Consider the following 25,783-nt stretch of genomic DNA (forward strand, 5'->3'; position numbering starts at 1 on the left):
GGTGGGGACAAACCATATTCAAACTATAACAGTGTATCATGGTGTTTTTCACAGTAGGCTATCGAAATATATCAAGATAATTTCTACATGAAAGATCTTATTTTATTTATTTATTTGCTTATTTATTTTTTTGGTACTGGGAATTAAACCCAGGGGCACTCAAATCACTGAGCCACATCCCTAGCCCTTTTTAAAAATATTTAGAGACAAGGTCTTGCTGAGTTTCTTAGGGCCTCACTGAATTGTTGAGGCTGGCTTTGAACTTGTGATTCTCCTGCCTCAGCCTCCCAAGCCACTGGGATTACAGGTGTGCACCACCATGCCCGACAGTCTTATTTTATTTTGAAGAGACTGAATGCGAGGTTTCTAAAAGTATGTAAATTGAGGATGTATCAACTCTTTGGCTACTTAGGATAGGAGCACCCAGCTTTCTCTGGGGACCTTCATTCTTTCAGAGTATGACTTTCCCCGTTGAGAGGAACGTTTATCTTTGTTGACGGTTTTAAAGGTGTACAGTTTTAAAGGACAAAACTAAAATGTTTAGTGTTTCCTAGTGACGTGTGTAGTCTTTCAGCCTTGTGGAAAGACAGGTAACCTTGGGCTCTTGACTCCATGGCTGACTGTAGGTTTGGAGTGTTATTTTTGTGCTTTCTTTAGCGACTTCAGCACTTAGGACTAGACATTTGGAACGGGATCCTTATGGGTAGTTGAATATATAGTTTGAAAAAACAACCAGATTTTGAACCTGACAACACAACAGTACTCTGCATTGTTAAATTGTGTGGGTGCACAGTCTTAGACACAGCACAAGCTTATGTGGCACTGCAGACAGGCTGGATGAGTTGGTGTGCTCTTTCCCTCTGAGGAGTGTGAGTGATGCCCATCACACACTGGCCCTGGTGTGTGTTAACCTTCCCACCAGATGGGCTGTACGTGTATCCAGACTCAACTGTTTACTCCCAAACCTGTGCATGCCAGTTGTGCTTATTCTTACAGTTTAATATAATGATCTTACATAGGTGTTCAGGCAGAATAGTTGTTTCTGTGAAAATCTATTTGAATGCTCTGGAAACTACCTGATGAGATTGAACTTGATTGACGCCAATCTTGGAGCAGCTTGAGGTAACTCTAAAGGATTTGAGCGATCATAACATAAAATATTCTAATATGGTCTGTCATTCAGAAATCTGATTCTGAAATCTTTGGGTGGAGAAGGTGGTGGCTCTGCTCTGCGTTGTCCATATCCTTTGGGATGCAGCCCCCTCTGGACATCTGGGACGGCTGCTAAGAGGGAAGGACTGCTGAGGTGCACTCATGAGCCACATACCTGAGTTCACGGGGCCTTTGTGAAGGGGAGCGCTGTCTCCCACACCTCATTCCCCAGGTGCCTTGGAGGGGGATGCCTTTGAGGATGGCTTGTGAAAGCACCAAGCACTACAGTCAGTGGGCACACCCAAAGAGAGAGAAGATAGGCAAATAAATGTGTGTTTATGGGGCTTAATTTAAAATAATGTTTAAGCCGGGTGTGGTGGCACATTCTGGTAATTCCAGTGACCCAAGGAGGCTGAGGCAGGAGAATTCCAAGTTTGATGTGAGCGTTAGCAACTTAGCGAGACCCTGTCTCAAAATAAAAATAAAGAAGGCTGGGGATGGAGTTCCTCGGTAAAGTACTCCTGGGTTCAATATCCAGTACTAAAAAAAAAAAAAAGAAAAAAAGAAGTTTACGTGTGTATAATTCTTTTTAGGCCTTCCAAATTTAACCTTAAAAAAAAAATCACGCAAGTTCTTCATCCTTGTGCATTTAGATAAGAAAGGGCCTCTAATTTAGTCTTAAGACCTCCTATCTCTTTTCACCTTCCATCAAATTAGTTTCCCACCTTTTATGATAGATTTGTCTGTAACTTCTTTTGTACCTTTCATTTCGTTTTCATTAGCAATCCTGTGGTTCTTATTCCCGAGCTACTACATTTGTGCTCCAGTTGAATTCCCTGTTGCTAGTTTATGTAGTGCCTTTTTGCAGTCGGTCCTCATTGACCCCCTGGGCTGGTCTACTTTGATGCAGTGTGCAGTCTGAACAACTATACAGGGCACTTCTTCTCCCTGTGTCTATTGCTCTACCAACAAATGTAGATATCCCCTCATACTTTCTTTAAATTTGTAATGTCTCTGCTCTACTTTAGGTATGAAACATACCTCAAGAGGCCCATGTATTAAAGGTTTGGTTGCTAGCCCTATAGTGCTATTGGGGTGGGGGTAGAACCTTTATGAAGTGGGGTGTAGTGAAACAAGCTGGGTCTTTTTAAGTGTGCTCTGGAAGGAGATATTGGGACCCTGGGCATTTCTGTTTCTCCCTTTTTGTCTCCTGGCCACCATGAGGTAGAGGGCCCCCTCCACCATGAACCCCCACCATAAAGTACTGTACCACTGCAGACCCAGATCAATAGGACGAAGCAACCATGAGTCAAAATAAACCTTTCCTCTGTTTAAGTTTATTGTCTTAGGTGTTTTGTCACAGTAGCAGGAAGTTGACTAACATGCTCTATCCCTGATGAAAGCTGTTTTGGTGTCTCCCCATCATCTGTATGTGATGGCTGTCCTCAGTTTTATTTTCTATCACACTATCACCAGTCTAACTTGTTGCCATCCCAGTGCACTGCCATCAGGTAAGGACTGTAGCATAGACAAAGTAGATAAGGTTGTACAGTGTTTCCTTCCCCACCCTGTACTCTAAAGCTGTAAGCTCTGTAGTTCAAACTCCCAGTCCGGCCTCAGCTCACCTGTCACCCAGCTTTGTTGCCCACCAGGGCCCTATTTAACTGTCCTCTGCTGCTATTTTGCCTCGTCACCATTTTCTGAATGATTTATATTTATTTATATTTATATGTATTTATATTTATGCCTTCAGGTTTTTTTTTTTTCCTCTTTGACATATCCTACTTATCCTTCAACGTCAAGGTCAAGTTTTACCTCTTCAGCCATTTTTCTCAGATCCTCCTTTGCTAGGCAACCACTCTACCTCTAAACATGATGCTGATTGTATTCCTCATTCTGAGGTGAATCAGCTGCCATGTGTAAGCACCAGTTTTACTGCTTCTGTTGCTCTGAAGTATTTTCTTTCTCTACCTAGATTGCAATTGCAGGAAGCAGTGGAGCTACATGCCTCTCTTCTCCAGGGTCCTGTGCAGACCAGATGCCCCTTCACAGCCGTGGGTTGTGGATAGAGGCGAGTCCAGCATGGTTAATCATACAGTCCTGGGTGGAAGCAAAGGCCACCTCTTCCTAGCCTCAGGATATTGACCTACTTTCCCTGTCTTATCTGTGTGCAAAATATTTGTTGTACTTAGTGTGTTCTCCTGTCACAACGAATGTTTGTCTCTTCCTTTCATATGAGCTGAGTGCCGAAGTGCTGGTTAAATCAGTGGAAAGAACAATGGGGAAGAAAAATTGGTAAGCTGTTTTAAGTTCTAAACCAGAGGGACAGTATATTTATGTCATTTAGAAAGGACTCTAGTTTTCCCACCTACCCACCTACCTATCCACCTACCTGTCGAGAAACATTCTGAAGGGTACAACTGTCAATTTTAAGTTATGAGTATTTTGATTTGCTGATTTATTGTCTTTTGATATATTTTGAGGATGCTTTATGGATAAACTACTTGTAGAGGGAAATAACTTTTCTTAATTAGGATTTTATGATACAGTTCACTATTGAACATTTTATTTCTTACTAAAATGTCCCTGGGGAAGTTAGGCTCTTTACATGATCATGTTAAATAACTTTAAAAATGGATTTTTGTGTAACTTTACAAGTTAATAACAAAGTATGTGTTGTATTCAAGGGGAAAAACGTATGTGGTATTTTTATGTATGCTTGCTTGTATAAATATGTGAAATAAAACTGCTGTAACATGTAAAACATTTGGCTAGTAGCAGAGCTTTTTTTTCATTTTAGTTTAGTTAACATTTACAAATGTAAATTGGTAAACAGAAATTTTGGTGAACATTTGATGTGTGACTTTTTATTTATGGTGTATCTTATATGTTGCTTGGTGTATCTCTTCATAAATACTACAGAGTGCATGTAGAGATGAGTAAGAATTAGAATATCTTTGATTTTAAATTAAGTAATGCTTTCAACATTAAAAAAAAATAACCAATTAGAAATCGACACAGAAAATCTTCCAGATTCTAACATGATTGTTGATTTTAAATCAGCTTAGGTAAAATAGCTCACTACAGCAATTTAGCTATTTTCTTTAAAAATTCTTTTTAAATGACAGTAGTTTTGCCTCTACAGTATCAGGGTCTTCTTGGGAACATCTTAACTATTTTTGTTTGATCACTTCTCAACCCATAAACATTCATGAAATCCTAATGTAAATGTCTAAACATCTCTCCCTTTGTTTACATAGTTTCTTAGACTTTATTTTTGTAGCTAACTGCTTGAGAAAGCCTCTGAATTTGTATTATTTCAAAGAACTTTTTTCTTAACCCTGAGTACAGAAGCATTGCTGAAGTATGCTGTTGAGTAACCACGTCCTTCCCTTCCTTTATGTACATAGATTTTTAAACGTGTAATTGTTAGACCCCTTGTTGCTTTCATAAGCAGATGAATGTTTTAAAATAGCCAGTTCCATTTTGCAGCTAACCATGTACATAATTGTAAGAGAAGGCTTTCACATGTGTCTCCTTGGCTTTACTGAGAAGGGTCCTGTTGACGATCTGCGTTTTTTTCTATGCTACATATGTTTAGACCTTTAATACATTTTTTTTTTTTTTTTGGATGGTGAGATCAGAACAAAATGGGCTGCTTTCCTTTGCCTCTGAGAAAATGTCACTGAGAAAGATTCTTGTGGACTGGCATTTGCTGGCTTTTTTTTTTTTTTTTTTTTAACATGCTTTAGAACCTCATAAGATAGGAACTTAGTCTTTCCAGAAGCAACTCTTTTTTTTTTTTTGGTTGACTCAACAGTAAGGGAAACTGGGATGAGATCTGAGGAGCTGACACATTACAAACTTTTTGGGGGAAACTGAGGCTCAGAAGTGGCAGTGTGCCCAGGTCTCGTTGCCCAGCTGCGATCTTCTGAGTTTTGGGGGGAAGCACTGGGATAGTTTCTGACTTCTGCGGGCTGTTGCAGAATGCCACAGCTGCTGTGTCCTCGAGGGATAACCTGCTTCCTTCCTTGGATCAAGAAGAGAGCACTCAACTCAGTCCATTTCTTTCTTTTGATCCTGGAAAGAGCCTGAATGATACAAAGGCCCATACTTTTAAAGAAGGGAGTCATATGCCCTAGTGTAGTGGGCTGTCTTATGTGAGTATGTGAGTATCTTTGTTCAGCCAGTTGTCTTCAAGGTCTGATATGGAGTGGCCCCTCACCCCAGTGGTACAGAAAACCCTATGTGAGTGCTCCAGTTGGATTTAACATGCCTTGAGTGGTTGGATGATCTGATCAGGTGTAACGAGGATAGGAAGAATGACTCTAGTAGCAGAGGGAGCGGGCAAGCAAGGGACAGGAGGACTTTGGTGAGGATGTTAGCATGTGGAAGAAATAAGATTCGGACCCTCTGATTAATAAGTTGATCCATTTGGAAAGGAAGTTGGTTTTCCCCTGGTAGCTGTATTCAATTTAATAATCACTGATCATTTTTGGTGTCTGTGTACCTGCCAAGGCCAATCAGAGCTGTTGGATGTGCCAGTTACATTTGAGCAGTTTTACATTCACCCAGGGGTTCCAGGGTCTCAGGTTTGCCAATCTAAACACATCTGATTTCTTGGAATTTCTTTTTCTTTTTTTTAAACTCTGCCTCAAGGGAACAAATTGAGAAGTCTGTGGGTTATAATTAGCACATTCTCTCGTGCAGCTGAGTTTGTGTTTCTGCATAGAACAGTGGTTTATAGTTTTTGGCTACCTTGTCCTGCAGGGACTCATAGCCCTTCAGACGTTAGCTCATTGATTCTCATAACATTCAGTATGAGCTGCATAGCATGACTGCAGGCTCCCACTAAAGTCAGGGCTGCTTGCTGATCCTTCTGGACTTTCTGGGCTTGTGGCATGTGAGAGGTGCCACAGTGGAGTGGGGGCCAAGAACGGAGGGCTTGACGTGGCTTTCTGATAGACCTTGGAGAGATGGCCCTCTTTGAAGTTGCCTTGCTTTTTGGCAGCCATTCCTGCCGTGACTCTGCAGAGCTTCCTTCGGGAAATGACTGTGGGGACGATGATGTTGGCTCTATTTCCTCCTCAGGGAAACCCCATGGAAAGTCTGTTGCCAGTGAGGCAACTCTCTAGGTTATCTGGACACACTTGCCGGAAGACTGGATGGATGAGTAGATGACACGCTCTTCATCAGGGTCAGAAAAAGAAATGGGAATTGGGACGGGAGGGAACTGGCATAGAAGTGAGTTTGCTTTCTCAGTTAGTCTGTGAAACAGTCCTGTGGAACGGATATTGTCCCATCCTAAGTTTGTAGATGAGAACCCTGAATTGCAGAGACGAATTCCCTTGGATTCGAGCCTGGGTCTGTGATTGCAAAGCCTGAGCTGTGAGGTATTGGTGTGGACCGAAAGGGACCTTCATGGTCAACTGTGAGACTTCTATATTGCAGAAGTCAAGCTTCTCTTTTTAAAAAAAACCCTGGGGTATTTGTGAAGAGTTTGAGAATTTAGGAATTAGATTGAAAAGTGTGTGCATAATATAATAAGACCATGCTCCAGTCACTTGGGAGGACTTTTGTCTTTGCCCTGGCTCTTTCAGAAACCAGATGGGCTGCAGCTCTGGTGTCTTGCTATGGTCTGGCTTCTTGCTCTTTAATGATATGCAAAAATCACATTGGAAACTTTAAATTTTGCTCCCATGTCAGAGGAGAGGTTTGGTAGCTAGTAATCCAAAACCTTCAATGTTGTTATAGAAGCCCCTGTTTTTGTTATTTGACTCAAAAGTCCTTCTAATTAGTCTAGATGGTATGTTTGTCATACTTTCCACAGTTAGAAAGACAAAGTTTTAAAGTCCTAGATGGTATTTTTCAAATCCTCTATCACTGGCCTGTGCCTGGGACTGAGGGTACATCAGCTCCTAGCTTTTGTTGATAAAGGTCAGGGCTTTTTTCAACCTCCACAGAAGCCAGCCTTGACCTTGATCTTTGGTGGTTCCTGACCCATCTCTGGCTCTGCAGAGACACCCTCTGGAGTGTTAACCCTTAGACAACCATTATGTCTAATTAATTGTCCCTCCCAATCACAGGGCTTTTTCAGGCTGGAGACAGGCTTTTGGCATATGGCTTCCATTTGCTTTTGTCTGTTTGTTTTCACTCCTTCTTGGAATCTGTTTGATTCCATTGTCTGTTAATGTAATGTCCTTTGTCTTATCCAGAGTTTGAACAAAGGCAAAAACATACTCTGGGAATGGCTCCATAGTTGTGCCTCTTCCTTCCCTAATCCAAGATTCTAATGAAAGCCCTCCTACTAGCCATCCATTAAATATTCTTAAAGGAAAAAGCTTTAGAGAAGGTGTGTGTGGGGGGGAGGGAGACCTTCAGTTTGTAGTGGCTTTAACAATGGAATGCAGGATTGGAAAGTCAGATAACTATAATTTGTGAAGTAATTGCCGTGGATAGACACACCTTATAAGAATTTCTCTTAGCAAGTGAGTTGGTTTGAATGATAATCAGTACCACTTGAATCTTTTCACAAATCCATGTGGGCCCACGCTCTCACATGCTCTGAGCAACCTTGTATATACCCTGTGTGGATCTGTGTGATCTGCTAGCCCCATCTCCTTTTTTTAAAAATATATTTCTCTAGTTGTTGATAGATCTTTATTTTATTTATTTAAATGTGGTCTCAGGCAGTTGTACTACCGCTGAGCCACCCACAGCCCCAGCCTTGCCCCATCTCTCTGAGAACCTGGCGGCTTGAGTAAATTGCCCTGAAGAATCCAGTCTCCGCCCCTCCTGCCCATAGGTTGGTGAATACTGATCAAGTGTCTTGTCTTGGTTCTAACTTGAATCCTTGGTGAAGGTGTTCTTGTGTATCATCTGAGACTCTCTGTCTTTGCAGGTTATGATCTGGGCAGGTAGGGTAGAGGCGATGGAAGCAGTGTAGGACAGAAGAAGGTACTGGGACTCTCTAATGCTTGTTCATTTACTCTGGACCCCAGAGATTGTGAGCCAGCCATGCTGCCAGGGAGTGGGGTCGTGGCACATTGAGAATCCCAGCTTTCCTCTGCAGGGGAGGGATGGAGAGTCTCATTCCTACAACACACTTGCTAATTGGATGTTGGTATATTAGTGCATTTGGGCTGCTGGGACAAGTACCATAGACTGGGGGCTTAAACAATAGACATTCACTCCCACAGTTCTGGAGACTGGGAGGTGCAAGATGCAGTACTGACAGATCTGGTTCTTGGTCATGGTCCTGCATGCTTGCAGACAGCTGCCTTTTCAGTGTCTCCTCAGATGGGGGTGGGAGAGAACCTGAGAACTCTGGTCTTCTTTCTTTTCTTTTAAGGCTCTTAATCCCATTGTGCCCCTGCCCCCCATGACTTCATCACCCTAGTCACCTTTCAAAGGCATCAGCTCCAAATACCATCACATTGGAGGATGGGGCTTCAACGTGCATGATGGCGGGGGGATCGTGTTCAGAGCATGCTGCCTATGACAGATGGCTTCTCACTGTTGTTTAAATTGGTGGGATTTACTTTAGACCAAAAGCCCAGCCGAGTCTCTTGAGGGCCTACAGCTAGAACCACTCTTGACTTGTCCTTGTGCCCTGTCACCACCGTCCATCCTCAGAACCTTTTCATCTTCCATAACTGAAACTCTGTTAGCTTGCCCAGGCCAACCATGGTGATTTTTTTCTTCTACTTTCTGTCTTGTGAATTTGATTGTTCTGGGTTTGTCTTATAAGTGGATCACACAGTGTTTATCCTCTTATAACCGACTGGCTTATTTCAATTCGAGTAACGTCCCTAACGTTCATCCACATTGTAGAATGTGTCAGAATTTTCTTCCTTTTTAAGGCTGACTACTGTTCCATTGTATGTGTCTTCCACATTTTGTTCAACTGTTCATCCATTGATGGACACTTGAGTTACCTTTTGGCTATTATGAATGTGCTGTTATGAATACATGTTCTTATGGATGTACAGATATCTGTTGGAGGCTCAGCTTTCACTTCTTTTGGGTGTATATCCCGAAGTGGAATTGCTGGGTTATGTGGCAACTTTAGGTTTAATTATATTTTGAGGCTCTGCTAAGGAATTGGAATATTGGCTCAGAGGGAGCAAGAGAGTTATTGATGGATTTGAAGCAGGGTGTACCTGATCAGATCATAATTTTAAAAGGTGATTTGGAGCCAGGTGCAGTGGTGCACACATGTAATCCCAGTGGCTCAGGAGTCTGAGGCAGGAAGATCACAAGTTCAAAGCCAACCTTAAGTAATGGTGAGGTGCTGAGCAACTCAGTGAGACCCTGTCTCTAAATAAAATACAAAAATGTGACTTAGTGGTTGAGTGCCCCTGAGTTCAATCCCCAGTAATTGAACTGAGAGCAAAAAAAAAAAAAAAAAAAAGAGGGTAATTTGGGTAGTGTGGTTCCTGAGTAGGGAAAGAAAGGGCTGGCAGGTTTTATGGTGGCCAAGCAAGACTTGGAGACAACTTAGTAGGCAGAAATGGACATAGAATGATTAAGGCAGTGGAATCGATGAGACAGTTTGGATGGCTGGAGATAGAGAGAAGCCAAGGCTGAGAACCTGGGACTGTGGAATTTCGAGGGAGTAAGAATTCTTCCCATTCTTTTTCATATTTTGGTGTGGGGTGGGAGAAGATAGAGTCTTGGGACATGTATTTAGGTGGTGGGACATGTGGGTAGAGATGATTGATGTATACTTTGTTGATAAAATGATTTTGGTAATTTAGGGAGAGGCAGAAGCTAAAAATAAAGGGGCAGATGGTCATGTGATCTGGCTGGATTTAGAGGTGTTTGGGGGCATTACTGTTGCAGCTCTACATTTTAAAGCTCCTATTGAGCTTTTTATATTCCTACCTTGAAACTATGCATCAAACTTCCCAAACCAGAAATGATGGCCAATTCTTTGCTTATAAAAATCAGATTTCAAAGGGATTCTAATAAATTCAATAGGACTTAGACCAAAGCACAAATGTGTTGAATTCAACTTATATTCTTTTTGCTCATCTACCTTGACTCATTTTTTTTTTTTTCTATAGGAACATGTATTGCTCTCAGTCAGTAAGGATGTCATTTGAAATTTCAGATGTGGGTTGTTTTCTAAAGGACTGTGAGCTCCTGGTGGGTAGCGTGAGGAGAACTACTCACTATGTCCTTAGCATGTCACACAATGCCAGCAACACAACAGGACTCAGTGCTGTACACGCTGGCTGAGCTGACCCCAAATGGAAATTTTATCTCTCTGAGAGAGTTGAGGTCTGGTGCTATTTTAAAAGATCTAGGAAGGAACTTGCAGTTTTCTCCCTCACTTGGCTCTTGACATTAGGTAGTAAACCATGTCCTATAGACTTGGATACTTAACTCCTTTGTCTCTTTTGCCATCAGGATTTTCTGAGAGTTCTTTTCTTCATGAAATCTTGCCACGTTGGCCCCGTTTTCTTACTTAAATGTGTTTTTCATGTCATTCTTGAAAGCTTCAGTGCTCTTCGCTGGGAGCCAAGTGGCTCAATTCTGTTTCCTGTCCTTTGTTGATATTATGTTTTTGGAGGAGTGGATCAAAGTGGCTTGAAGCCACAGTCATTATTTTGCCTGTCTGAGGCTGAACCAACCCAGGGCAGCTGTGAGAAGAATGTGCATTGTTGTGTGACTCAGTTGCCAGGCTTACATTTGCATACTTGTCTCCTTTTGTATTTCCATGAATGCCTGCCATGTGCAGGAGGCTGTGCACTGTGCCTTTGGGGAAACAAGGATGAAAAAGGAGTGACTCTTGACACCAAGGAGCTGATTTCCTAGAAAAGGCTTCATCATGCATACATGACCACTATACAAGGAGGTTAATGAGTGGAACTGGAGTCAGTTGTTGCCCTGCTAAGAAGTCTTCCCAGTGCTGTCTCTGATGTGTAGTGCTAATGACATTATAATAGACATGTTTTAAATGTTCTCATTTAGTTAGTTATCAAGCAATAAAAAACTTTTCATTAAGTTTTTCTGCAAATAACTTTTTTTGACTTTGCTTGAAAAGTTGCTTCAGATTTAAGATCATGTTAGTGGCTTAATTGTTAATTGTAAGCTCAGTTCTGACTTTGTTTATGTACTTTCAAATTCTGCAATACGTGTTTCAACTTCAAATATGCATTTGTTCTTATCTAAGTTACTCTGAGAGCTTTGAATTCATTGAGGGACTGCCAGCTAAGATGTGCTTTATATCGACTTATTCATTTCTTGTTTGTTATTCCTATGACATTATTAATTGGGAATAGCTTTTCAGCACTGTTGTTTTGATATTGCAAGTGGTGTGATCCTACACTTACAGGGAAGAACTCTTTTGCCTGGCCACCTCTGTGTGTGGGGCTCACAGGTTGGAGAGTTGATCTTGACATTCCTAAGCACAGATGACGTTGACATGGTAGCTTGTAATTTAAGGTTAGTGACTGGGTAGGGTAGTTATATTTAAATTTTAGGTTACAGATGGTCATTTTAAGATATCATAGGATGTTTATGCTGCATTCTCTTTTGGATTTTGAGGAAATTTTCAAATGATGCTTTCAGTATTTTAAACGATATTTTTGTACTGCATAGATTTCATTTAAATGGGTTGCTGGGGCTATGGCTCAGCAGTAGTGCACTTCCCTGGCATGTGTGAGGCACTGGGTTCAATTTTCAGCACCACATATAAATACATAAATAATATAAAGGTCTATCAACAATTAAAGAAAAAACACCTTAAAAAAAAAAGATTCCAGTAAATGAACTGCTGTACATTGAAATAGAGGCAATGATTTTGAAAGTTCTTGAGCTGAGAGTAGGTGGGGAAAGAACAATTGCAATCACATATTTTGTTTTTCTTGGGTACATCAGTAGCTAGAGAGAGGCTGCACAGCTATGGAATCAACTGGTACCAGTTGGTGGGTTGATGGCTGGCCTAAAATCAGTACCCTGAGATGGGGGTCTCTGCCTCCAGGCTGCCCCTGTGGATTCTCAGGAGGCTTCACCAGCCATTGTGTTTTTTTTTTTTTTTTAAAGAGAGAGTGAGAGAGGAGAGAGAGAGAGAGAGAGAGAGAGAGAGAGAGAGAATTTTTAATGTTTATTTTTTAGTTCTGGGCGGACACAACATCTTTGTTGGTATGTGGTGCTGAGGATCGAACCCGGGCCGCACGCATGCCAGGCGAGCGCGCTACCGCTTGAGCCACATCCCCAGCCCAGCCATTGTGTTTTGTAGATTGCTTTCACCAAGATAGGGGATAAAGGTTATTTTTTATATAATAGTGAAGGTCTCATAACAGTATACTACTCGATGTTGGGTACAGTGTTTAGTTTCATGTCAATTAGGGATCTTTGTTGCTGGCAAAGTAGGAAAGATATACAGATATACTGAATTGCAGAGTTTGGATTACCAGGAATTGGGAGGCAGACAGGAGGCGAGGAAAGGCCAGGGGACTAGTCTTCATGCTGCTGTTGCTGCTGCTGAGTGAGGGGTGTAACCTCCAGCCATCACCACCTGTTGTCATCACCTCCCAGGAAGACCTGATTTCCTGCACCCCAGCCAGGTTCTCACCTTCTGCTTTTCTTGCGGAAGAGAGAGCAAATCTGTCTCCTTTGGAGTCTGTAATGGAAATTGGGCACCACTACTAACAAGACTGTAGGTACCCAAGGACTCCCTAGATGAGAGATCAGGTGCAAACAGGAATTTGGACTGTATACTGCATAGTGTTCCCATTGAGGGGGAGGGGTTGGGGAAGAGAGAGAGAGAGAGAGAGAGAGAGAGAGAGAGAGAGAGAGAGAATATGTCTTTTATGGCCGTCCTCTGTGGCTGTCCAGTACTCACACGGAGTTTGCTTACCATACTTTTGCTTTGGAAAATAAAATGTGCCAACCAACATAATGCAGCTCCCCATGCATAGCTGAAATCATCGTTACCCCTCTTCAGAAATGCTGCCCTCCAAGAAGATCTTCTTGGTTCATTTGTTTTCCATGGCCACATCTGAGATGAGCATTGGGAAGTGGACTTTGTTTAGGGATTGGTGTGCTTTAGCATTTCCTTTGTGTTGTTGTAAGGTGAGGGACTTGAGGGTTGATTACCTGAAAGATCAGACAGTGATTATCAGCCTGACTTGCTTGGTACCTTAGCTTCCTTAAAAACGCAGTTGATTTTTAAGGGTTATTTGCTGCTGTTGACTTGTCACCAAAGTTGGTGATAATGGCAGGACCCAAGGTATTGAAGTTAGGACCTGGCCTGAGAAGTTGTCTCCTGGCCCTGGTTCTCTGCAGAGTGCTATAGCTCTTGCTTAACAGAATCCACGTAGAGCCAGTAAGAAGCAAGGGCAGCAGTGAAGCATGGTAGTACCTCTCAGATTACATATCTTCAGGATAGGAGCACTTACCCCTTTCTCAGGCACTAGAGGCTAAACAGTTGGCTTGGTATAGATCACTCCAGGCCCATTGGCATCTCTGACCTTTCGCACAGGCCAGTTTCACTAATGCATATTCTGGCATCCTGAATTTTCCCCACATTCTTCAGTGTTGCAGGCACAAGGTCCAAGTCTTCAGTAGCTGTTTGTTCATTATCAATGGTGATCATTTTTCCAGTTCAAGAGAAGACTCCTTGCCCTCCACCTTGTGCCTTTACCCAGCTGGTTCCTGCTTTTTAGTATTACTTTTAACATTCTTCTTCCTGCTAACAGTTTCTTTTATATTAGGTAAGTTGCTTTCTGTTGCAAATAATAGAAAATCCAACTCAATCAACCATAAAGAGAACTGATTGGTTTACATCACTAAAACCTTGAGAGGTAGGGATTCAAGAGCAATTTGATCCAGAGGTTTGTGATGTCATTGGCTCTCCATCACTAATAATTCTCAGTAATTTTCCTGTCCCGCCCTCCTCTGTGTGTTGTCTTTTTCCTGGAATTGGCCTCTTATGAAAGCAGAGATGACTGCAGTAGTTCCAAGTGTCATATCTGCAAGTCACACCATCCAGAGTTAGAGTGAACCCCCTTGTCCAAGCCAGAGCCTCAGGCTCAGTCACATAACCCTACCCTGAATCCATTAAAGTGGCTGGAAGATGGCTGGGAATGCTGATTGACTTAGTGTAGATCACAGGCTAATTCCTGGAGCATGGCTTAGTATTGGCTTCTCCAGGACAGCACGGATCCCTGTGAGGGCTCTTGAGAAGGAAGATCTGTCTATCCATCTCTCTGTTATTTATCTGCATCTATATATGTTGCAAACAAAAGAAATCCTCAGTGTTCTATGTACATTCCCATTTAAATCTCCCTGTAACTCCATGTGGATTCTTCTGATGGTTTATGGAAATGTTGAGTAAACAAGCGGTTCTGAAATTTGTTCCCATGATAGGCTTGCATAGCTCTGTTGAAGGTTTGTTGGCACCACCACTTTCTTTTGGTGGAGCCAACAAACCAACTAATTTGTCAAGGTGAACTGAACCCAGCTTGGAGATGGTTGTAACAACATGGGAAACTAGTCCATTTCTAGGATGATATGCCAGTACCCTCGTGCTGTTTACTCAGTGTGTCCTGTTTTTACCTTGGAAATGAAGGAAGTTGTGGCTAAATTCTCCTTCAAAGTATCTGCATGCTGATAAGATGAAAGAATGACTAAATGAATCTGGGCAGTGTCTTTTTCAGCTAGCCTTGTTCTGTTGTCCTGTTTGGGTTTGTAAAAAATTGTGTTTTTAATTTTACACTTTTTATCAATTGCCTGTTACTCAGCATTTCTGTTACCCTAAACCCCCTCCCCCACCTTTGGACTGTACAATTGGGATAGGAGTTTAAAATAACAACCTGTACAAACTTCCTTGAAACTTAACATTTGTAAAGATGGTGAAGCAGGTTTAGTTACAGAGATAGACTGGTTGGTTAATTATTGTACCTGCAGCAAAGTGGTGTTGTCTTTCTGCAGTTATTTCCATAAATAGACTATGTGCAGAAATCCACCCCAGGCGGACAGAGAGTTCCCATTCAACCACTTTTCTTAATTCAAATTGCTGGTTTGAGGTAGTTATTTTTGAAATCCTTCTCAGGTTGACTTCCCCCTTAATCCCTAAGCCTTCTTCCCTCATCTGCCAAATTATATGTAATGCATTGCAACTAGAGTGCTTTTGGCATTACACGAGAGACAGAGAACTTGAGATCTGATTTAAATGTTAATCTATTGTGACAGAGGTTGGGCACTCACAGTCTATTCTTGTGCACGACTTTCCGTGGACGTTGGCGTCAGCCTCACTGTCTACTTGGCGTCTGCTCCATCCCCAGAAAATGGCAGAAGACTCCCACCCTCACCTATTTTATTCCAAAACAGAGCCCAGCCTACTTCAAAATACATGAAACCTTCTTTGGGCTGCCTTTGTGGCCAGTGATATCTGGGACTGTTTATTCCAGGTGTGGTTGTCATGAATTTAAAAAATTAAAGAAGGTTACTCTAGTTTTCTTCTAGTATTAAAAACTTCTTATGTGGTAATTCTTATTTATTAGAGAACCTCCTGGTTTCATTTTAGTCTCTTTTTTGGCTTTTGAGAGCAAAAAGAAAAAAAAAAACAAATTTTTAAATGAGGGTCATAAATAAAAGATTTGTTTGTGGATTCATTTACATTGCTTGTAATTAACAATAATGAGTTAATTATCAGCCCTTCCCAATTTACTTTAAAATATCCAACTAAGTGCAGTTTCTGCAGCCTCTAAGAGACCTACTGAATATTTCAGACCAGAGCAAGAGGGCAATTTATTTAAATTGCTAAGATTTAAGCAAGCAGCTTGACTTTTATATAATATAGCATCTGGGTAATTCCTTAGTGGAAGAATCAAATGTACTTTCCACCCATTTGTGTTGGGCACCTATAAATATATGTAAGTATTTATTAGAAGTATTATTCAGTAGTAGGATAAATTTCACTTCTGCATTGGAAAAATTTAGAGGGGATGACTCTTAGTTTTACATTTTGGTGAAATTAACAAACATGGGCATACACATACACACATACACATACACACACTTACACACACTCTCTCTCTTTCTCCACATACTTTGCTATGTTCAGATATTTGAAAAGAACTTTAGCACACTTGACAGTGATCAGATTGGGACCCTGGGTGACTCCTCTGTTGGGGGACTGTACACATTTGAGTGAGGGTAGCATGCTGCCTTTGTAGCTTGCCTGTGTTTTTCCTGGTGGACTTTCCCACCAAACCAGAGGGAAACTGTTGTGTTTATGGCCTAGTCTTTTTGCTGCTATGGTGGCATGTTTGTTGGAATGATAATTAAGAACATGGATTCACTCTTGACAGGTTATTTTCTATGGGGAAACTCACTTATGAGTTGTGTTCTTTTCTGAATGTCAGTTTTGGATGCCTGGAATGAGATCTTCTGAGGGTTCAGTGTTGTAAGTGGTGGCAGAGTGCTTGCATGCCACAGACAAACCACTTCTAAGTAATCATGGCAGGTTTCTTAATCTCTCTGAGCTTCGATTTTCCTTCCTTATCATGGAGTTGACAATACTTACCTTGTAGAGTTATTTTGAGGATTGAAATAATTAATGTGTTTGAAGTTCTTTGGTATAGTGTCCACTATCTGGCAAGTGCCCAATAAGTGTTAGCAGCATTATTTTTCAAATAGTATTTTTTTGGGAAAATGCATTCTGAATTTCATCATGGAATGTGGAGGATATCATCTTGGAGGACTTAGGGGTTCAAGTCTGACTTTGGTGTGCAAGGGCTGGGAGGGGTGGATTGGACTCTGTGGTTGGAGTTTGGCAGTCTGTCATGGAAAGGAGAATGGCCTAAAGAAGAAAATGGAGATCATGGCTTCCCAGTAACTCTTTCTATGGATGGACTTTGCCTGGGAGAATGGACTGGGCGGGAGGTTCACTTTTGGCAGCAGGTTGGCAAATGGCGCAATAGCAACATGTCAAAGGCCTCTGACGTAGGTCTTCGGGAAAGAGAGGTTATGACATGAGTCATGTCAGGGTCATTTCTCCATTGGTGCCAAGAACCCATCTGAAATAATTTTGCTCAATTAAAGTGACTCCTTTCCCTCTCTCCTACAGTGGAAGACCATGGCCAAAATGGAGGTGAAGACGTCACTTCTGGACAATATGATTGGAGTTGGAGATATGGTTCTTTTAGAACCTCTCAATGAAGAGACCTTCATCAACAACCTCAAGAAGCGTTTTGATCATAATGAAATATATGTGAGTACACATGCAGTTCACCTGTGGTGTTTAGACTCAGTGTGTTGAAGAAGAGAGCTGGCTTTCCTATTTCAGACTTTTCTTCTCTCTTTGTTCCTTAGAGTCCAGAAGTATTTGTTTATACCCTCAGAGAGAGTTTTGAGTGTTTGCTGATTTGGCACATGAGTAATATTGATTAGAGTCAAAAATCTTTCCTAATGATGTTTAAAGAATGTCAGCTGTAATGCAGTGTATTGTGCAGGGTCTTGGGGAAATTCTAAAGCAAGTGGAATATTTTAGTTCCCGCCCACTGAAGAACATCTGTGTAGATGGGGTTCTGAAATCCATAGACATCTTGCATGCCTTCCTAATATTAGTAAAGTTTAAGCATTGAGAAGCTACTCATTAAAATGCAAGGCAATGAACTGTCTTGATATGAATCGTCTTGACATTTGTCTTTGGTAGAGACAGGAGCAAACTACCAGATACAAATATGTGCTTGGGAATAGTACAATGCCATATACACAATGCATTCATATAAATATAGACAACAGCAGAAAATTCTTGTAAAAATTCTTTATAAAGGATTTCACGGTGTTACTTCAGCAAGTTCTGTAAATACATTTAAAACATTTAAAGATAGATTTATCTGAAGCATTTCAGGAGTTTGCATAAAGCACAGCACTTGCATCTGTGGAGTTAAAGCTTATATTGTTAACCAAGGAGATGGGGCTTCAGTCCCCCACACCAGTAGCTGAGAAGAAAATGGGAAAGATTGGCTGGAAATGGCTTTAATAGATTTTGCCTTGCTTCTGAGTTCTTTTTTTTCTTTTTCAAAAATGTGTATCTGTACGTGGAGAAGAACTGGATTATTGAGACATGCTTCATTTTTTTTTAAAATCAATTTGGGGAAGAAATATAATTAAGTAAATAAACAAATGGAGATACAAATAAGAACAACTATAGCTTTTGTGGAAGCTAATATATTTTAAAAATCATGCGAAAATTATGTTATATGGCTTTCTGTCACATAACAGCTTTCCTTTCCCTTTAGACACCTATGTTAGTCTGTTTAGAGTGCTATAACAAAATAATGTAAATTGGATAGTTTATAAACAACAGAAAATTATTTTTCCCAATTCTGGGGAGTCTGAGGTGAAGTGGCTGGTAGATTCAGTGTCTGGTGAAGACCTGCCTCTTGGTTCATAGATGGTTCCTGCTCCCTGGGCTCTCTCATGGTGGAAGCCTCTTTTATGACTAACCTCCTTCAAATGGGCTCCACCTATGGCCTGATCACGTCCCAAAGACAGTACCTCCTAAAGCCATCACAGTGGTGATTAGGTTTTCACATTCAAATTTTGGAGGAACACAGACATTCAGACCACAGTACCCAGCATGTTTCCAGGATAAGTTTGGGTAATTAATTTCTTCATGATGGTGAGTCGTCATCCGGAAATTGAACTTTTCATTCTTCTTGAGGTATTATTGGTGGTGGGGGAAGGTTGATGGTAGCCTGAGGCGTGTGTGTGTGTGTGTGTGTGTGTGTGTGTGTGTGTGTGTGTGTATCCTACTTTTGGACTATTAATTTGATAACTGGATACTGAACTGAGATGTAGTTACAGTTTAGAGGTTGTTTAAAATGCTGATTCATATGGAAAAGGTATAAAAGGGTGCTGTGAGCAGGGCAGAGGCATTGTTTGGTTTGGCAGTGGGGCTTGGTGTCATTTTTCCCTCCCAGTGCAGCAGTCCTGCTTTCAGGTGGGAAAGCCTGATGGTTCTGCAGCTTTAATTGAAAGTGTGGGCTGATAGCACATAAAAGACAGCCTTTAAACACTGGTATCTGAGATGGCGATAGGAGGAATCGATTAGATTGTAACTAACGTTACTTATCATTTTTCTTTTTGGCTCTAAGAAGCACAGTTCACTTTTTGATGAATGGAAAATAGGATGGAGAGGAGAACTTTTCGTGCACTTGAATACCTGGTTTGTTGAGGCCACTAAAAAATAAAACAGTCTCCTTTTTAACAAAATACCAAGTGTTAACATTCATGAGTCTTTAGCAGACGAAATGTCTGGGTTTCAGCCGTATATAATTTTATTTTCTAAACTATTCTTGGAATGCTCTTTCTGGTTAAAACAAAAGCAGAGAACTGACTTCTGTTTCTAGGTATTGATATCAATTAATGTTTTCCTTGATGCTCACGGGCTACCATTTCCATGAGTTGTGTGCATTCATTTTGTAACTTTAAATATGTAACATGTTGGAGGACGAGACAGTTTCTATTTTTAAGTATTAAAAAAAGGCTGATTATAATGTATGTAGTGTGTTCCTGTTTTTTAAGTGGAGATTTATAATTGTACCCATGTTTGTATGTATTCAGAGAAAGGCTTGTTAACTTTGGGTACATGATAGGGTGGATAGGGCTTTGGCAACAGATAGGATTATTCTTTTAGACCTCTGTGTTATAGCACTTAATATAGCTTTTGTAATAAAATAAAAAAAAAACCTGCATGATAAACTTGATTACCTTGCTTCCCAGCACCTCACATGTCATATAACCCACCCTTAGGAAATCTATTTCTGGTTCTCATTCTGATGATATTCCTGCTTTGCTTTTGTTCATGGATTGCTATAGAATTGTTTAGCTTGATACTCAAGGCTGAGTTAACATGACACACGGCATCTTATTGCCTTGTACTAACTTTGTTTTTTAATTCATTCTCAGAAAATGAAGTTGCAGTTAGAAAAAAAAATCCCTTTTATAGCTCTATAGCTTTGTTTTATACTTTGGGTGACTTTCTAGGAGGAACCCTCATGCAACATATCGAATTGTCATGTTCAGAACCATGGTTGATAAGGGGGCTGTGAACGGAAGGATGTTTGACTTTTAACCTCTGGGTATGGCCCAAACCTCAGTAGTCTCCAGTAGTCTCCCATGTGAACCAGCCCTAGGTCAGGGAACCCTGTTCTTTCATCCTGCCATCTGTCTCATCCTCCTTCCTCCCTCTACATATCAAGAAGTAAGAACTAGTCCCCACTTTCACAGAGCTCTCAGGAGCAATTGCTTTGCCCTAGATGTGTTATCAACTTTCCAGCACATTCTCAACCCCCAGTGGTCCTTTGGATCTGTCTTCAGCTCAGTGCAAGGTCAGCTTTCTTGTGAGCACACTAAACTTGAAGCTTTGGGTAGGATGAGACTTTTTGGAACTTGTCAGAATGTCAGATTGTGTTAGAATGTGTTCCTTGTCACTATAGCGGTCACCCAGCCCAATCTGGTCTAAATAATAAAAGGAGATGTGTTCACTTGTATTCCTGGAAGTCCAGAAGTAGCTCTGCTTTCAGAACTGCTTTGACTTTGTGGTTCACTGATATCACCAAGGACTTTACTTCTTGCTTCCCAGATGCTTTGCCTCCGTAGCTGTTGCTTCATTCATGCCTCAGAAAGGCTTCTTCGAGGCAAAGTAGCTGCAGCAGTCCATGCTCTGCGTTTGCATGCTGCTATCTAAAGGGAAGTGGATGCTTCCATTGTAGCAGTCTACACCAGAGTGCTGGGGTTCACTCTGATTAGCCCACTTGAGTCACATACTCTCATGAATCCAGTGAGCATGGCCAGATGACAGGAATGAGCCAAGTGGCTTAACAAAATGTCATCTAACTACAGGATTGGGTTTGGGTCACCTTTTCCAAAGAACACGGGCTGTGTGAGTTATCTATCAACATACTAGGAGGAGAAGGGCAGTGGATGCTGAGGAGGAGGCTTACTGTAAACTCCTGGTTAGTGTGATAGGGAATTTTGTAATGAAGTGGCTTCATTGATGTTGCTGCTATGCTGAAGGACGTGCCCCACCGGGGAGCAATCATCACATGACTCCTAGGCTGCAAGTACACCCTGAGGCACACTTCCCAGACATTTCCACTGGTGAACTTCTAATGGCAGAGGTAAATAGGTCTTTCAGGGAATCTGGAGCATAGTTGAAGTCTGTCTGCTCTAGGCAAGTTTTGCTGACATTTTTGCTGCCAGAAGTAATTCAGAGTTTTCTTCTGTTCTGTAATGCATATGGGTTTATTTAAATCTCTTATACACCTCACAACCCTTCTTTGAGTAAAATGCATGCTCCTGGAATATCTGCTCTTTGCTTTGAGGTGAGTTCACATGTTGTTTAAATAAATTGGTTCATAGCCCTTTGTGATCCCACCAGAGTCTCCAAATCTGGGCAGTTCCAGAAGATCTTTGCAATAAGACCTGTGGGCTGTTCCGTTGGGGTGCAGGAGGATCAGGTGAGCTGAGGTGAAGGGAAAGGTTGGGCAGATGGGTGATACCCAGGGTCAGAGGCTGTTTGCTTTTGTTCTTCCCTCTTGGCAGAGAGTGGCTCAAGCTGGGGCCAGCTGCAGGACGTGCTTTTTGGTCTGGCAGGCTCTGTGTGGGGTCAGTGGCTGGGAAACGCCAGTCCTGACATTCCCGAGCGCTGCTTTTCTGTATGCTTTCTGTCCTTTGTCAGACCTTCTTCCGGCCTCCCCGCCCCCGTGCACAAGCTGGATTGCAGTGGTGGCAGGATTTCGTGTGGACTTGTATTGTGTTGTGGGAGGTGGTAGAGCTGAGATCCAGCCAGACACCGGCTGTTTTTAGGGTGACTGGTCAGGACAGTGGTTCTGTTCAGGAATAGGAAGGCTGCAATTTAGCAAGAACAAGGCCCAGGGCAAATTTGGAAACTGAAGAACCAAGGTGTCTGCTCTTTGACAAGAAGTATTTTTGGTGCCCACCAATAAATTTAGTTAGTTTTCTGTCTGAATTGTCAGGTTAAGGATCATCAGATATGTAGTCTGAATTAGCCCAATTTTAGGAGCTTGTGTCAAACCAATTGTCCTTGTGAGAGTGTCTGCTTTGAAAGTCTGGTAAAAGTTGTCTTAGTTTTTAGAAGTCAGTGCTAGAATTAGAATCCCCCTGAGACTAGGACCAGGCACATTTATGAAAGATACTCAAATATAAGTACTTTATATACTTTATACTACTGGTTAGCATTTATATATTTATTTGAAATTTCAAAAGTACTTTTCATTTTATACATGGTAATCTGTATCAGTTTAACATCCATATTCCTGGGAATATTTAAATATTTATGTTTGGTATAAATGGATTATTTTCCCCATGCAAAGCAAATTGCCACAAATTTTAGTGACTTAGTATACTGGTTTCTCTGTACAACATCTTATCAGACTCATGAAGGTGTTGGCTAGGGCTGCAGTTTTCCATCTGAGATTCAGATCTTTTCTAAGCTCATGAGGTTATTGGTAGAGATCAGAGCCGGAGTTCAAAGTCTTTCTGAGTGTTATTCTAGCTACCCAAAATGTTCTCCAAGTTTTTTTTTTTTTTCATTTTAAAATTTCCTTTTAAGAAGTCTTTATTTTTTCCATATTGTTTTAGTTGTTGATAGACCTTTATTTATTTCTACGCAGGGCTGAGAATTGAACCTAGTGCCTCACACATGCCAGGCAAGTGCACTACTGCTGAGCCCCAGCCCTAGCTCCTAAGAAGTCTTTTGGGGGAAAAAAGAATTAGAAAAGTGACAAAGCCTTTTGAAAAAAATTTTAAATGTTGCAGGCATACATTGCATGAAAATGAATTTTCTTCCAATAGTACTCTCGTCCCATTCCCAGAAGTAACAGTGGTATGGTACATAGAGTATGGGGGATGATCTTCCACATTATATTTGTTTGATTAAAGACTAATTTTCCTGTTTTACAGTTGGAAGTAGGAGGAGGTTTTCTTTCTGCAGAGAATCTAGATCCAGCAAGGTTTGAGTGAAATAAGGGCAGCCTTTAATGCTACCTCCATTCCTTCCTAGACCCAGCAGGGAAGAAAGGAGATCTGTAGGACTCATTGTCATGAAGTGCCTAGGTGTGACTGTGTGGGATCCCAATGCTACCAGCAGCACTTAGCTCCTTGAAGAGGTAGACCCAAGCACACAGGAGATCAAACCGTGTGTGTTTTCATGAATATGGCTTTGGTGTTTGGGATGGAGACACAACATTACAAGGCTAGATAGAGCTGGTAGAAAACAGTAAATTAGGAATTCAAAGAGAAATATTGTGTCTAATTTCTTTGCACAATCCATCTCCTGGACACTTTTATAATAACAGTCATTTTTGATAATAACTTCTCAGTTTCAACTCAGGCAGGCTTTCTCATCAACCTTTGGTGACTGGAAATTTTCTTCCTCTTAGAATTTAAGTTGATATGCATTTATTGGTTATTTACCAACCTTAGTTCTTTCATCTTGCAAGCCCTATAGAGTATGTGAAATATTTGTGTAATATTTATATTATGTTGATTTAAATATTCTGGTTGAAGCCATACCTGAAGTTCAATCTGGAGGAAATAAAGCCCTCACATCAGCTATAGAAGTGTCTTTTGTTGGAAATAGTCGGGAGGAGCAACTCTAGTTCTGGTGCTGCCATCTGTTTTCTTTGAGACTTGGGGAATGTCTCTAAACTCCTTGGAAACTGGTTTCTCATTGGTAAAATGATAAAGGATAACAATAAACATTTAATATGCCTTTGCTAGTACCAGATGCTCTTTTGAGCCCTTTACATGTTTTTAGTTAATTTATTTCTCATAGAGTGCTATAGTTTTAAAAATTATCTTAATTTTATATATGAGAAAACTTAGGCTCAGAGAGGCTAAGAAACTTGCCCCAAGGTTACACAGTAAGTAGGAGGTGGAGCTAGGATTTATACCCAGGAAGTCTGATTGCAGAGTTCATGTTTTTGATGATAGTCCTGTTGACTTGACATCACTAATATGAAAATCTTTTCAGTTGTCTAAATAATTGGGTATTATATTGAACAATGTATTAGCTTTGGAACAAGGCAGCCTCTAAATGATCTGGATGAATATTGGAGGTGACATTCAGGATTCCTGCCTTGTGTTGAGTTAGCCCTTAACAGTGTAGTGACATGGAACAAGTACGTTTGGTTCTCAAGTTACAGATGATCATTACATGATGCTGGCTTATAAAGTCAAAAGAAAGTGTTAGCAACTAGAAGGATCATCCCCCACCCCCAGCCCCTTGGGAAGGTGGGAGAAGATCTTGGGAGAAGAATATTTTTATCCCAGTCACTGTGATGAAGGGCACATGGTCCTTTACCTTAATGAGTGCGCAAGGTAGAGGAGGAAGGGGTAGCCATTCATCCAAGAAGTATGTAGCCAGTTTTGTGGCTGGTTTAACTGTCCACTCCATACATATGTATGCATCTGTTTCAGCTATCTGTACTTTTTTTTGCTTTTGGGTACCGGTGTTTGAACTCAGGGGTCCTGGACCACTGAGCCACATCCCCAGCACTATTTTGTATTTTATTTAGAGATAGGATCTCACTGAGTTGCTTAGTGCCTCGCCATTGCTGAGGCTGGCTTTGAACTCATGATCCTCCTGCCTCAGCCTCCCGAGTCACTCGGATTACAGGCGTATGCCACCAACCCTGATGGTAATCTTGACTTTTAAAGAGAAGATATTTTGTCTATTAAACTGTGCTTTGGAGGAGGTGGAGGGTGAGCCATCATGTGGCATCTTGGGAGAGGCCTGGGCTTTGGGCTGAGAGAGTTAGGTTTGCATGTTGGCCACTCCCAGCCACTGGGACCACTGTAAGTTGCTGAAGTTGTCTCTTCTGTAAAATAGGTGTTGTGATGCTGACCTGTGGAGTCGTGGTAGACATGAAGGGGCATCTTAGTCCAAGGCCTGACACATAGTAGGAGTGGTATATGTTATAGGTGCTATGACCGTCTAAAAAGCTTGGAAAACCACAATGGGTTTTCTCTAAGGTTTTAGACATGGAGATTTCCTTTTGTTAGATTTGTCTTAGCCCATTTTCTGTTGCTAACAGTACCTGAGGCCGGGTATTTATAAAGTGAGTAAAGAGATTTATTTGGCTCATGATTCTGATGGCTGGAGGGTCCAAAAGCATGCTGCTGGTGTCCTGTTGAGGGTCTCCTGACTGTATCCCAGTGTGGCAGAGAAACAGAAGGGGACATCATGGCTGTACACAGAAGAAATCATATGGTAAGGCAGGAAAACAGCGATTCATGGGCCAGAGTCACTCATTTTATGACAGCCCTCTCTCGAAAGGAGCTAACCTACATTTCTTCTAAGGGTGTTGCCCCCAGTGACTTCAGTACTTCCTTCTGAGCCCATCTCTTAATTTCTACCATCTCAACACTGCCACAACCTAGACCAGGCTTCCAGCACCAGGGGACAACCACACCACTAGTAAACCATAGCAAGAGCCTTTCTCTTTTTTCCTTTCCCTTTGGGCCTCCTCCTCTCCCTTCTTTTCTGTTAATCATTATACAGATTTCATTTTTATTGTATTGCTGCTCTCAGTTAACCACATTTTTTCAGACTGGTAGCAAGTAATATATCTAAAACCAG

General features: G+C 41.4%; 1 protein-coding gene across 5 annotated transcripts in view; it reads left to right on the forward strand.

Moving 5' to 3' along the window:
• Nucleotides 1–25,783, forward strand: part of Myo1b (myosin IB) — a 168,438-nt gene that overhangs the window by 15,860 nt on the left and 126,795 nt on the right. For 3 of the 5 annotated variants that reach the window (XM_078017761.1, XM_040294619.2, XM_078017760.1), the window contains exon 2: nucleotides 17,237–17,380. In XM_078017761.1, coding sequence (XP_077873887.1) covers nucleotides 17,246–17,380 — 135 coding nt within the window. In that variant the 5' untranslated portion in view covers nucleotides 17,237–17,245. Of the gene's footprint in view, nucleotides 1–3,295; nucleotides 3,448–6,199; nucleotides 6,350–17,236; nucleotides 17,381–25,783 lie in introns of those variants that run through there. The other 2 variants (XM_078017763.1, XM_078017764.1) reach the window with 2 other exon arrangements.

The sequence above is a fragment of the Ictidomys tridecemlineatus genome, chromosome 7 (genome assembly GCF_052094955.1).
Source record: "Ictidomys tridecemlineatus isolate mIctTri1 chromosome 7, mIctTri1.hap1, whole genome shotgun sequence".
NCBI lineage: Eukaryota > Metazoa > Chordata > Mammalia > Rodentia > Sciuridae > Ictidomys > Ictidomys tridecemlineatus.